Source organism: Bacillus rossius, chromosome 11 (genome assembly GCF_032445375.1).
Source record: "Bacillus rossius redtenbacheri isolate Brsri chromosome 11, Brsri_v3, whole genome shotgun sequence".
Taxonomy (NCBI): Eukaryota; Metazoa; Arthropoda; class Insecta; order Phasmatodea; family Bacillidae; genus Bacillus; species Bacillus rossius.
The window spans coordinates 18,026,237-18,041,398 of NC_086338.1; the positions used below are offsets into that span (position 1 = coordinate 18,026,237).

The 15,162-nt window shown below is 36.1% G+C and overlaps 1 protein-coding gene across 1 annotated transcript in view; it reads right to left on the reverse strand.

Annotated features, from left to right (window-relative positions):
• The window catches only part of LOC134536427 (uncharacterized), a 164,661-nt gene extending 152,402 nt beyond the window's left edge, over positions 1–12,259 (reverse strand). The window contains exons 1-3 of the mRNA XM_063376141.1: positions 12,036–12,259; positions 11,447–11,891; positions 9,936–10,101 (exon numbers count right to left, since the gene is read on the reverse strand). Of these exons, the coding sequence (XP_063232211.1) occupies positions 9,936–10,101; positions 11,447–11,891; positions 12,036–12,259 (835 nt within the window). The remainder of the gene's footprint in view (positions 1–9,935; positions 10,102–11,446; positions 11,892–12,035) is intronic.
• Positions 12,260–15,162: the final 2,903 nt, after the last annotated feature.

Genomic DNA, 15,162 nt, shown 5'->3' on the forward strand with positions numbered 1-15,162 from the left:
TAAACCTGAAAATTATTAAAATATATTAGTTAGTATGTATATCCTGTTTCAGGTGATAAATGTATCCAATGAATTAATACTAAACAAAATTGAAAGCTTGATAAATATTATTTTGTAACAGTATAAATTAATTATTTTATGGATAGACTATTGAAAATAATTGAATGAAAAACCACTTTAGCTGTAGGTCCAAAAATATTTTTGAATATAAATATTTATTGATTATATCACTGTTTATTTTCCGATTCAGTATATTTAATTTAAAGAAATAATTATTAATATAGTCAAAAATAGAAAATTAAATACTTGTTTATATACAACGACTTCGTTTTTCCCATTAGCTGAAGAATGATCCAGCTGTCAGGTGAACTATTCTTGAGCATGCGACGTACAGTTGACCATGACAGAAACAGTCATTTCTTCAGTCAATAACAGCCATCTTTAAACTTTGCCCTTGTGCCTTATTAATCATCACGGCATAATGATTTGACAGGAAATTGCAGGCGTTTAAATTCGAAGTGGTAATCTGGTGGAATTAGAGGAATTTTTGGAATGAATACAGTTTCTCCATCATACTGATATTAATGTTTTGGTAATATCACAATTTAGGGGTTCAAATAATGGAACAAAAGCGTCATAAAGACAATTTTTGTAGTTTCCAGTAAATCTTAGTCTTTTAATTCCATCTAATGCATCGCCAAACGTAGCCCTGAGACAGCCATCTTGATATACTAAAACGTTAATGATTTTTTTTGAGCTTTGGCAAGTATTATAATAAATTTAATTGAAAACAATAGTTAAAAAATTAAATTATCATCATAACCAGAAATAACATTTCATTAAATATATTTATTATCAATAACTTAACAAATAAATTTTTAAAAAAATTCTGTTTAATAAACTTTCGAAAATAATGAACGGATGTTTCTAAATTAAATTAAAAATTTAGTAAATACTATTAGATGGAGATGGAATGAATATTTAAATTATTACTTCATAAGTTTAATTATTTAAAAAATATGGTGATAAATTAAATGGAGAAAATAGGAGAGTATATTTGAATTATATACTTTTAACCGAAAAAACTAATAGGATAAAAACTTTACCAAAACGGCAATAATATAAAGAATAACTTCCTATTGATTGAGTTCACTTAGTCTGATTTCAATCACTTTAAATATCAATAAAATCACTTCTTAACTGAGTAACAATTAACTAAATTATTATGAACTACTACATTAACTAACATTCTACTCAACTACAAAAATCACCAAAATGAAGAAAATAATAAGAACAATTATATATTAATAATTAATAACACTTAATTAAGCTAACTGAAATCCGGTCTACTTGATTTAATTAAATCAATCTGATCAGTTTTTGAAAACATTTATTCTGACAGCTGTCTGGTTATATTTTAATTTTGACATAATAAAAAAGTATTAAAATGAATGCCATTTGTTTTTAACATAACTTCAAATCAATAATTATAATAAAGTTATAAAATATTAACCGTAATATTTACAAATAAATAACCTTTTTCAATTTAGTACCTGAAAAAAAAATTAATATATTTACAAATTACAAAACTAATATTATTTACAATTATATTTACAAAAAAAATTTAACCGAATATATTTACAAAATAGTTAACTAATTTAACATAAAAATAAAATAGCCAATTATAAACTAAGTAATTATTTTTTTTGCCAATATTTGAAAAAAATTGATATAATAATTTGAATAAATAGAAATAGTGCTTGACACGTAGTCACAGAGTTACAGTCATCACTGAGGCGATGTTTTTGTGTAGAACGATAAACACACACGTGAGAAAAATAATAGTGTTCTTTCTGTAGACTTAATCATATTTTTAACAATTTTTCAATATGATAATATTATTTTGGCTTCAAGTTGAAAGTAAGTGAACTAAGTGTCTGTAAATTTACGAAGATAGCTGCAAACCTGTAGAAACTATAGATAAAAAGTTTTGCATTTTTTTATTTTGAACGCCCCCATACTGCGCTTTGTGGGTGGGATTTCACAAAATTCCTTCTTGGTAAATTTTAGCTTGCCAAAAAGAATATTCTGGCCAAGTTTAATACCTATAAGAGTTATACTTTGAAAGTGTGGATTTTTTTTAATTAACGCCCCCGTAACCCTCCTTGCGGGTGGAATTTCGTAAAGTCCGTTCTTAGCTAACCTCCACTCGGCGAAAAAAATATTCCTACCAGATTTCAAGTCTCTAGGCCATATAGTTCCAGAGATATCGTGATGAGTCAGTACATAGGTGGAAATCTCTTAAATATATATATATATATATATATATATATATAGAGAGAGAGAGAGAGAGAGAGTATAACAACATAAATTATAAGATTAGTATTCATTGGGAGACTTATAAAATATTTATTCATTTCTCACAGTTTATATCTTTGTGAACTCTATCGTAAGGTACCTTTATCGATCAGTTCCTAACTATTACCAATTTATTTTTGTCAGAAAATTACATAAATTAATCTAAGTGAAACCTTGTCAACAAATTTTACGATTTATCTGTAAAAAAAATCCGAAACGATATTTTAAAAACGTTTTCCATGGAAAATTAAAAAAAAAGTATTTTTTGGATAAATAAATATATCATTCTAAAAAATTGAGATAATAATATTTTTAATCCATTGCCTTAGATTATCAACATGATCCAGTAGGTACATTAATTGTTACCATTTTTGGATGAACTGGCCTAAATAACTGTAAGAGGAAATCGCAAATATGTTGTGATTTGATTTCATATAAATCTGCAGTTAGATCATTGTTTGAAAATATAAATATGTTTTTTATTAGCTGAAATTTATGGCGACGGGACCTTCAAAAGTATATAAAGTTCCTGACTAATAAAGTGATGACGACTCTTCATAAATTTTTTATATTTGAACGTGTGATGGAACAGAACCCTTGACCCTCTTCCTAACTTGCCTCGGAACATTTTGAGACAACAAAATACAACGCAATGAACAGTGTTCCAGAGCTTCTGAGTCATTGACTACACAAATGTCAAGTGATATAAACATTTAACAATAAATTATATATATTTTTGAAATATTAAAGTACATTAAAAGCTTTTTAAATCATCAAAAACAATCGACTTTCGTTGTTGATAAATAATTTATTATAATCAATAAACATACATTAATTAATTATATCTTAAAAATTGTAAATATTTTCTTTACAATATATGTCTATTACTCTAGACTTCAAAATAATTGGTTATTCCGAAATTTTTATTACAGTGATTGATGTAAATATTCAGACAATTTTTATAATATTCTAATTTAGTTATAAAATCACTCACTTTATCACTGACAAGAACGATTAGCATCAAAATAAAATTACAAACCGTCATAGTAATACCTGCACCAAGCGAATACAGAAACTTTAAGAAGCATGAATTTTCAAAGGATGGCCATTCATTTCACGTCATTTCCTAGCTTTACAGATCTTATGAGTGTTTTATATTGTTTAAAGAGATCTGCGGTTAATTAGTGGACGCGCATTATGAATTCATCACGGAGTAATAAATTCACGTCAGAGCACATCTAAATTTTCTATATAACTAGCCCGCCGCAGGATGACATTGTTACGAAGCTGGAATATAAATTATGAAAGGATTAGCCACGACAGGACTTTATGAAGCAGACGTGGAACTTTATAAGACTGCGCTTCGCGGGACGCGCGCTGGCATCTGAGACCGTCTCGGCGGGGGACAGTACAATATCGGCGGAGGAACAGACGAGGCAAACACGGCAAATGGAAAAGTGCGAGCAGCGACGGGAATACAAAGGTAAGAAAAGTTAAGGCCACACCCACTGGGATGTCGGAGAATGAAGGACGAAAAAATACCCCTTCAAGTGGAAGCGCGCGAACGAAGTTCTTTGTTTGCAAATTTTTAGTCTTGTGATGCAGATGAGTCTATTCATGATCATGCTAAGATTATTAGTCTGGTGAACATGAAATTAAAAATATATACATAACATCTCAAAAACAAAACAAATCTTGCAAATGGAAGCCTTATATTTTTTAAAGAATGTTTTATCTATGATTTTGTTGTAAATTTTTAATTTTACCTTAATCATTTGTTTATCGTCTAGTGATTGATACCATTTTAAAAATGTTTTTGAGAAATTTAGACTGGAAAAGAGATAAAAAGAAATTAAAACGCTTATCACTATCTTACTAACTGACTGTGTAACGCTGTTTAAATTCTGTTATGAAGCGCTTGAGTGTGACATTTTCATTGCTCTTTGCTAACCTGTTCCTCCTAGCATTGCTGCCGAGTCCGTGGCGCAAAGATAATATGCATCGGGGCATAGAGTCATATTTTGACGAGGCCGATAGTTTTAGCATTTTCCAATGATAAATTAGCGAGCCGTCGCTTAGTTTGCTACGTTTTGGCCGCGTATGTCTGTTTCATATAATCAAGGTTTTTGACCTCTACTTGCAAAGATGAATATAAAAATTGTGCAAATTTTCCAGCTCTTGTAGTGGTAGGAAACAGAATTCAGTGCCACTCTTATGTAGTGGTTACCTTCTTCAAATGTGTTGGTGGGCTCCACGTAGTGGTAGCCACTCTTCTGTGGTGTTTTCGTTATATAAATATATATGCTATATGCACTATCTATACAGATAATGTGTGGTGTTGTTAGGTAGAAACAAAATATAGTTGTCACTTCCTGAATATGGTCTATAGGTGTAAGAATGGTGTCATTTGGATATTATAGTTTAAATAATAAATAATTCTCTGTGGATATTAATGGTTCTGTAAAAAATAAGTATATTCTTTGATTAATTTTCAAAATTCATATATGGGCGCCACCCTTATGCACTACTTAAATTCCTTAATAGGTCAAGGCTCATGTAGTATGATACACAAGGGAAAGATTAAATATTCTCACACTATCAAAATCTTCACAAGGCATGAGAATAGACAACAAACCAATTGGAATCATGAAGGACACATACACATACACTGTAAAATGACAACATGGAAACATATGATTAATATAAACATTCTTTAATCAAATAAAAGTATGTTTTAGTTTCTAGTCGATCCAGTGGTATGCCATTCATATTTGATAAAATTACAGGAGTTAGGTTGCACACATGATAGCATGAAACAAAAGTTCATATGGTTCAAAATAATAATGTCTGTTGAAAACCTCAATTTATAATAGATTATTTGCGTGAGAAAATAATATTTATTTGTAATGTTCGTTTTTAAAGTTGATTATTATATTCCACGGCTGAACTCATTAAATAATTGCGGTAGAGCATCTTGAGACATCTGTCTCAGTTCACCTCTGGGTGTTTGAACAAAGTCAAGTGTGGAAAACAGGATGCGTGATTGTTTTAATAAAAATGTTTATCTCAATATGATCTTAGACTATCTCAACAATGAAACGTAATATTTAAAAGTCCGTCGGCAAAATTACGATGTATGTAGGTAGAGAACAGTTAAATTAACATGGCATCATGAGTCGCTGGTTACTCACGGTAAAACACTCCTCAATACACGTCAGTTATGACGTGCCCTAATTAAATAACATGTAATTTAGGTTTAGACGACGTTTCAAACTTCCTGGTTGTAGGATGATCTACCCAGCTTTTTATTTTCGTTGATTTTTAAGGGGATTTAAACCCGGCCTATGCAGCCATCATCGCCATTAATTCAAGACTCTATACCGTTAATTCTGTAGTGACGCTTATCTTAAGTAACACCGTCGCTGATTGACTGAAACCCTAAGATTGTTGACTTAATTACACGTTCAAAACCACTCCCAGACAATTAACAAAACAAATTAATACATCAAAATGCCTTAAATTTAAAATAGGATTTTCCAACAATGGAAATTCTGTTTTACAAATTATAAATAAAAAGTTCAATTAGCCGTTTCAAGTCCAATGTTCCCTAGAGGGGTCTTGTTAATTGAGCTTCGGCGTCATTCAGATACGCCATAGAGAACGGTAGTTGCAGATACGTCCAAATACATAATCATAGAACAAAAAAATAAAATGTCAATAAATAATAATAATAATAATTAAAAAATGTTATTTAAATAAAACAAAACACTTTCTGTGCGTAGGACAGTCATGTTTCAGCACACTCTATTAATTTGATTAAATTGATCGTGAATAGATGCTATGGCACATTTATATTTAAGCATGCTAATGTTGTTGCGAACTCTATTAAATTGAGAACTTTCATACGAATTTCACAACCAATATGGTTACAGTACTAGTGTATATTGAATCGAATCCACAGCAAGGAAGATTATTAAATGATCGGAGGCAAATAACATGCAATGTAATTTTTTAAGAGGTTATTCGATAAAATTAATTTTTTGTCAAATTTTTTTATCATGTTATGTATGTAAGATAAATAATATTCATTTGCACAATATTAAAAGAAATTTCATTTTTAATAAATATTTCGTGTGTATTATATTATCATATTTCAACTGGTGTCTCATAACAAACCAGTGTGTAAATATATGTATGACCTACAAACAGATTTACTTTACTAACATTGAACTATTACTTCATGAATGAATTATAGTTACTAATAGGTAATAGGACAACTATTATTATTATGTTTATACGGGCGCCACACTTTAACATTACTATATTACTCATATATATTTCCACTGCTATAAGTGGTTTTCAATTGCGGCTTATGCCCAAAGTTACCCATTTCCAATATTAATAGTTTGACACACATAAGGTTATTTACACTGAGAACCAAGGTTGCTTACCCATAACTCATATGAAATCACATAAAATATAAGTTATCTATATAGTTATGTTGGGCACAAACGAAAGCAAAAGTTCATTTATGATAAATAATAATACTTAAAGTGAATTAAAAATCAACTAACTCAGTTACCTTGGATCACACAAGAATCTTTAAATCGAGAATACTAGGTGAAAGTTAAGATAATCATGTTGTGCCATAACGAAAACCAGAGGCATTAACAGGAACAATAAGTTACTAGGCCGAAACAGTTAATAAAAGGGGCTCACTGAACACAAAACTTCAGGCCTAAATACATTAAACTTCCGTACCTTATATTTCCGTAGATAAAGGTAGCCCCGGTAATTAAATATAACCGTAACATTTGCCCTGGCTCAGAGGCGCAACAGTTCACTTATTCAGTGAAATATCTGCAGAAAATTTTAGCTGAATTCCGCGTCGGAAATGTCCGATGCGGCCACACACACCAGCCACAAAAATGGCACCAAAAAAACTTCCTTCTTCATTGTTCTCTCCAAAATTATATCGTCAAATTTTTAACAATGCCTAAATTTTCCATTTAAATGGTCCGCCGATCCATAGACAAATCACCTTCTCTTTATCAGATCTCTTTTCCAGCCATTAAAACATAGAGAAATTGCTACTGCTCTGAGAAATAAACTCTAGACATTATTACAATTGAAAGACATAATATAAACAAACACTGAAAAATATTTAAACTAAAGTTTCAGTGTTCTGAGATACTTAGTATTATCACAACATATTACATATTTTTATATACATTAATTTTATTACATAAATTGTTTTATAGAATAGTTGGTCTTAAAAAAAATATGCTGGAAATTGTGTAAATCAAACAACCTCAGCTGGAAAATATTTTTTTTAAAAAATAAAACAATTTTATATAAAAAAATTAATTTAATTTAAGTCAAAATTAAACTATTTTTGCTAAAATTTATTACAAGAAAACGCCAGTGCAAATAATTTTTAAGTATATAATGTTTGTGGGAAAATATTGCGTTTTAAATTATACTACCTAACTTATTTGGTGTACTGTGAACGGTTTCCTTTCCAACACCTTTAAATGTGTTTAATGTTTACTAGCCATTCAGAAAAAAATTAACAAATACACTATACTCTTAAGATGTTAAGATAAATAATCATCCAATACACTTGCTGATATTACAGAAAACTTGTCATTGCATGTGATAAAAATTTAACCAAAGCAAACTAATATCCAACCTGCCCACAAACAAAATATTAAGATTCGGTACCTGTGCACATTAAAACATCTATTACCCTCCGACATTCAAATTTGTGACTGACTTATGTCATCGCCTATCTTATACCGTTTAGATTCATGTTTTAGCATTTAAAAAATTCTGCAGTTTAAAATACTTACATTTATAATGTAAAGTAATATAATTACAACTTAAGTCTGAAATTATCATCAACATACAAGCTGACCATGTACTATTGCCCAAATAAAGATTACATCTAGTTCCGATAATCAAGCAGATTCTTGTGATATAAGCTCTCTAAGGAGAGATCAGAAAAAAAAAGTTTAATAAACCAGAAACTTGAAAATATATTCAGAGTCCAAAGAACTGAAACAGATTCTTTAAAATATCCATTGGCTACCAGACGAGACATCTTTGGATCGACTCCCTTCGACATTGACGTATAGCGCAGTCCCAAAACAAGTTACCGGCTACAACTACACACAAACATAGCGAGTATATTCATGCATTATCAGTGAAATCAGGGTTGGACGTGTTGATAATGTTTATCCGATTATGGTTAACTGTATTTCATAATATACAGGAAATAAAATAATTAAATTGCTTTTTTAAAGTAATGATCACAGGTTTTCGCGGCCATTGTCTGAAGTTGCTCAGCTTCTGGGTTGTAGCCGCGTGCAAGGCGAAGATATCACCGGCATTTCGGTCGACATTGCAGTCGCCATCAACACGGAGCAGTTATCTACTGAGGTTATTTATATATTGACGTGACAACGTCTAATAAATCAACGAAAGCCGGCTGCACGCACGAAAAAGTGTCCCTTTTCGCACATCGTCCCGTTACTTTGTGTCTCGTTACGCTCATTTTATATTGCTCTTTGCTAACCTGAACCTCCTAGCATTGCAACCGAGTCCGTGGCGTAATTCTGTTTTCATGCAATCAATGTAACATTTTCATTGCTCTTTGCTAACCCGTTCCTCCTAGCATTGCTGCAGAGTCCGTGGCGCAAATATATTATTTTTGACTGCATCTTGGTGTTGGGTAAGCTATTTTCCTTCACATCATCCTTGAAACACTCCCATTCATTTCCTATTTTTCCTATCATCGTCCTATTCTTAACAGAATAACACAGAATGGAAGAAGTTAAATAGCAACCATGTATAAAATTTACAGTTAAAATAATCTCTGTTACAGTAATAAACATATTTGAATTAATGAGTGCAAATAAAAGTAAATGTATCAATTAAATTCTAGATTTCATTTCACTCCTTTGTATCCATACCTAATAGTGAAAATTCAATAAAAATGATTCAATTTTATTCATGAAAGTATGCAGAGGTATATTTTATCATACAAAAGATAGAAAAATTTAAAAAAATACTTCCTCAAAGAATAACATATATTTAATGCCTAAATGGTTTGGTTGTAAAAACCTATTACGGCTCAGTCTCAGGCCGAATTGGATATTTCATTTTCTTCTGGAAGAATCATTTCATCAATGTTTTTTTATGACATTGTCACAAACTATCGTCCGTAAACTGACTTTACAGACAACCAATTTTTTTTTTTTTTTTTTAGACTACAGCCCCTCCACGCTGAAGTCAGTCGCGCACAACCGAAGTGATTGTGGGCCCTCCTGCAAAATAGGGAGTGATTAAAAGGGAGGTTCGTATTACGTGCCAGGCGGAAGGCCTGCTTTTCGTTATATCGTAAGGAATGGTCAGTGGCCTCCCCCACTCGCACGGGGAGGCAACTGCGACCTACGAGACTGCAGGGGCGTGGCAATTAGCGCCCCGGCAGCCTAGGGGGTGTAGCAGAGTGGGTTGGCTACAGTAAACCAGCGACGCACTAGAGGAAACCTGTGGCCCGAATGCAGCGATGTTACCGCGCCCGATCAGTCCGGATATTGATGGGAGCGGGGAGTTAGATGGGTAGGTAGTCGTGCCCCTGCGACGCGGAATTATGTCGCAGAGGCATGAGTTGCGGCCAGTTGGCCGGTAGGGGCGGCAGGTGCGCCTGTTGTAGTGATGTGCGGGGCAAGCCACCGCTTCCTGCAGCAATAGAGAAAAACAAAAAACACTGTATTTTTATTTGTTACTTTAGTGATGTGTTAGGTAGCCACGAGTGAACCAGGCACTGTGGGCGGCGTCTCTGGGCTGCGTGGGCGGGGGTAACTCGATGGTGGGTGTAGAGAAATTCAAAGGGAGTAATTTATGTTATGTTGCGAACGGTCTAACTTTAGCACTGAGAGGGATTTGTTTGCGAGATTAACACTGAAAACACTCGGTGCACTCGCGGGCTAGGTTGTTGGTTACTGAGGGGGGGGGGGGGGGAGCAGCTGTGAGGGCTGGCGCGCACTGTGGTTGGTGTCCTCGCTGCTCGCTGCACTGCTCCCTTCCTGTGTGGGCTGCGGGTCTCGTGTAGTGGTGAGTCGTGTGCGGTTCTGGAAGTTCCTCGGCGAGTAGAACAGTTGCTGTGAGTGGTTGGATAATTAATTAATTCGTGCGGTGTTTGGCATAGTTGTTGTTCGTTGGCGCGGCTCATTTGTGTGGTCTGGAGGCGCGTGTGTTGTTGTGCCTTCGTTGTGCTTCTATGTTGGCTTTGGCACAAGCATGTATTTTGGTCTCTTATATTTTCTTAGAATTGTTTCTTCGTATTGTCCTAGGGCGCGGATGAGTGGATTTTCATGGCCCTGAATACTCTTGTAGAATTTTGCTGCTTGTTTGTGCATAGTGTCGCTGATTGTGTCTATGTGAATTTCTTTGTGTAGGGGCTTCTTGGGAACGTACCTAGGCACTTGCGCGATGCGCCTGATCGCCTTGTTCTGTACTACTTTTAGTTTCGCAGTGTGAGTTTTTTCTGCATATCCCCAGGCTGGTGCTGCGTACGTAAGGATGGGCTTGATGCATATCGTATACAGCAGTGTGCCATTCTTGTGCGAGAGTGAGCTGTTCATGTTCAGCAGTGGGTAGAGCTGTGCCATCCGGGAGTAGGCTGCTGCTATTTTTTTGTTTGTGTTTGTGCTCCATGTGAGCTTCGAGTCCATGTGTGTCCCTAAGTATTTAACACATTTTGTGTAGGCAATTTTCTCGTAGAACAGCTGCAGTCACTGTAGATTGTCCGGAACAAGTTGGCGAGAGAATATTATTGCTTCTGTCTTTGAAATGTTGACTGCTGTCTTCCAGTCGGTGAGCCAATTTACAGTTTTTTGAGGGCTTTCTGAACCTTTCGGACTGCAAGGTAGGGCCTGGTGGAGCTTGCAAAGACCATGGTGTCGTCGGCATAGCAGGCTGTGTGTGCTCGTGTTGGTGTAGGTAGGTCGTGTACGTAGATATTGAATAGAGTGGGGCCCAGAATGCTGCCTTGTGGGACCCCAGCTTGTATAGGTCTGCTTGCCGATTGGGCTCCTAGCAGACTCGTGTAAAATGTTCTGTCTCTAAGGTAGGAGGCCAGCAGGCGTGTGTAGCAGTCTGGTAGGTTGATGGTGTGGAGCTTGTAAAGCAGGCCTTCGTGCCACACACGATCGAAAGCCTTCGCGGTTTCGAGGAAGACTGCTGCAGTGTATTGTTTCTTGTGTTTCTTGTTAAATCCTGTAGTTATATGTTCTGTGATTCTGACCAGGTCGTGTGTTGTGGAGTGGCGCGGTCTGAAGCCGAACTGTTGGTCTGGCAGCGTGTTGTGTTGTTCCAGGTGTGTGTTGAGTTTTGCTATGATAATTTTCTCCGCCACTTTAGATATGGTGCTCAGCAGGCTCATGGGGCGGTAGTTTTGCGGGTCTGTGGCGTCCTTGCCGGGCTTGGGGAACAAGATTACTTTCGCAGTCTTCCAGGTTGTTGGCCAGCTGCAGGTGTGGAGAATGCCATTTATGCAGAGTGTAAGTGCCTGTATCGCTGTGGGGCCAAGGTTCTTCAACACGATGGCTTGTATTCCGTCTGTGCCAGGGGCTTTCTTTGGCTTCAGTTTGCTGATTACTTTTACGACTTACCTGTTCGTGGTTGGGGCAGGTTGGTTCAGCAGGGGGCGCAAGAGTAACTGTTGCAGGTGCTGGTGCACTGTTTCTGTGTGTTTCTGCGATGATGGTGCTGTGTTTGGGCGGAATGCCTGTTCAAGGGTCGCTGCCAGGAGGTCTGCCTTTGCCTGTGGTGCGAAGGCTATTGGGGAGGTGGAATTTCCTGTCTTGAGTGGTAGTACTGTGATTGGCTTTGGCATGAGACCTTTCGTTGTGGTCCAGAGGCTGCTGGATGCAGCGGTTAGTTCTTTAACTTTGGTGTCCCAGGTCTTGGTTCTATGTTTTGTTATTTCTTGTTTTATTTTCTTCTGTAGCCTGTTGGTATCAGTTTTTTAGGCTGTCAGCTGGTGTTTTTGCCATAGGCGGCGTGCGTGGTTGCGGGCGTTAATGAGCACGGCAATTTGCTGTGGTATCTCTTGGCCTGTGTTTGTTGCTGGTTTGTTGTTGGGTATTGCGTGTTTTATGGCAGCCTGTAGGGAGGAGGTGAAGTGTTCTTCGCATTGGTCTACTGATCGTGGTGTGTTAGGCTGTTCTTGTATCCTGAGGTGACGATTTAGATGTGCATTTAGCTTATCCCAGTTGTCGTTGTCGTAGTTAGGCTGTGGTGAGAATTGTGTATCCGCAGAGTGGGCATTTTCTAGGAGAACGAGGATGGGGAGTTGGTCGGAGTGGAGTTCGTTAAGGACTTCTAGCTCGTAGATGAAGGAGGTATTTTGGTAGATTGTGAAGTCGAGTATATCTGGTTGTTGGTGCGTGGCATCAGGGATGTGAGTGGGGTGGTATGGCGTGCAGACCATATAGGGAATTTTTTCTTGGTGCTTATATAGGAGTCGGCCGTTCTGGGTGGTTCCGACGCAGTTCCAGGATGGGTGTTTTGCGTTCAGGTCGCCGAGGTCGAGGAAAGTGTGGGAGATTTTGGTGAGTAAGTCTAGGTCAGCGGTTGTGATTGTTTTGCCAGGAGGGGCGTATAGGGAGAGGATGGTACAGGGATTGCCATTTCCGAATGTTAAGACGCCCACAGCCTCTTTATTGCCCAGGTCTGGGAGCTGAATGACGTGGTGTTTTATTTGTCGACTTATGATCAAGGTTATTACTAGTCCACCTGTCTTTTAATACTCTCGGCTGAAAAGGAAGTGTTTCACGATTAGCTGCAGCTGTGGGCCAATCAGAGCCCTTATTTCTTCTGGTTGGCCTCTTGGTTGGCCAATTGGAGCTGGGCTTCTGTGATTGGCTGGGGATGCTGGCCAATCAGTGGCCTCTTATCTTTTGGTTTGCCAACCAGAGACGATCTATCAATTGTTTGATGCAGAGATAGGTTTTCAGGATTTCCGAAGAGTTTTTGCTGTATTCCGCTTGATTTGTATCCGTCCTCTCTATTTAAATGTGATAGATCTTTCAATATTTAAATCGATTTTCGAATGTATCTTTTCTTGTATTGTGGGGTGTTGGCAATGGTGGGGAATTGGTCGAATTCAATGCCATGTTTGGTTTGCATGGAATGTTCTGTTTTAGCTGATCGTAGGGTTTTCATGTATATAGTCACTAATGTTCATTAACCCTTGAGGTTATTTGCCTGTCAGTTTGTGCTATGTATACTTTGCCACATTTAGTTATTATTTTTTACTCGGTCTTAAAAATGACCACTCTTAACCGACCAAGTGCTGAGTTTTGTTCGTATATAAATAAATAATTAAAAAAACCTTTTTGTATTTAATATACTGAAACTAATTTATAAAGATTAAAATTATGCTTAGTTCCATGACTTTCCAAGAGTATCGTTTTTATTATTTTGCAAAAAACGCGAATAATAAAAATTGCTGAACTGGCCAAAATGTTACACTATAAAATATCTGTTTGTATTTTCGCCTTCTGCAGGATAACAAATCATTATATTTTTGACATTCTTCGAAAAGTGATGAGAAAATAATCAATCAAGAGCTTTACAAAGAAATGAATCTAAATAAATGTTTGTTTTTAAATAAAAATATATTTGAATATGTTTTTGAATCATCTGTGAAGTTAAATGAACCACTGATAAAACGAATTTTTTTTCTATTGCGTTATTTTTTGAATTGTGATATTCTGACCAGTTGTATTATTTTAGTTTTTTTAAATATATATATATAATTATATATATATAACTAGCTGCCCGACCCGGCTTCGCACGGTTATACCAATTGAAGAAAATTAAGCCACACCTCCCATTTACGGTAATGGTAAATAAAAAAAATTCAGTGAAAATGTATTACAATGCTGTATAATGTACCGGAGAGAAAATGAATAGCACCGATGGTTTCCCGACTCGTGCACGCAAGGTACAACTGACGTACCCGTACTTCGCTACGGCAGTCTACAGGCAGATCACTCTTGCGCCGCTCATTCTACATGCCCCTCCTTGTGGGTACGCCACTGCCGCGCGATGCCCGTTGCCATGGAGACGCAGAAGGCATGAACAATGCAAAATCCTGTTCTCATGCACACAAAGTACCCACTGTTGCCTTGTTTTAACCACCCATGGGATCTAATTTCGGAAAATGTCATCCTGTGTAACATAAGGAACATTACTGTGAAGTTACAAATATGTAAAATATATATACTTGAGAAAAAGGGCAATTTTCGATATTTAAAGTACCCGCAAAATTTCAAAGGTGATGAGGACTGCACTAACAATGAAATAGTCGTTGCCATAGAGACGAATTAAGCATTTACAGAGCAACAGCCGTTGCCATGGTGATTTCCTACCAAAAACTGGAAATTTTGATATATTACGCCCCCGAAACTCCCCTTGGGATCGGATTTCCACAGAATCCGTTTTTAGTGAGCGTCTACATCACAAAATGAGTAACTATGCTAAATTTCAAGTCAATCGGGTGTATAGTTTTAGAGATCTCGTGATGAGTGAGTCAGTGAGTGGTATTTCGCCGGCGCCATCTACTTAAAATGTTGGTTTGTCCTGAACTTTCCTGAATTTTCTTTGCTATAAACCTCACGGAGCCCGAGACCTTTCCAACGACTGCAAAACCGTGGAAATCGGTTCGTGCGTTCTGGAGTTATAGCGTCAGGAAGGAAAACCCGACTTATTTTTATATAGTAGATGATCGTA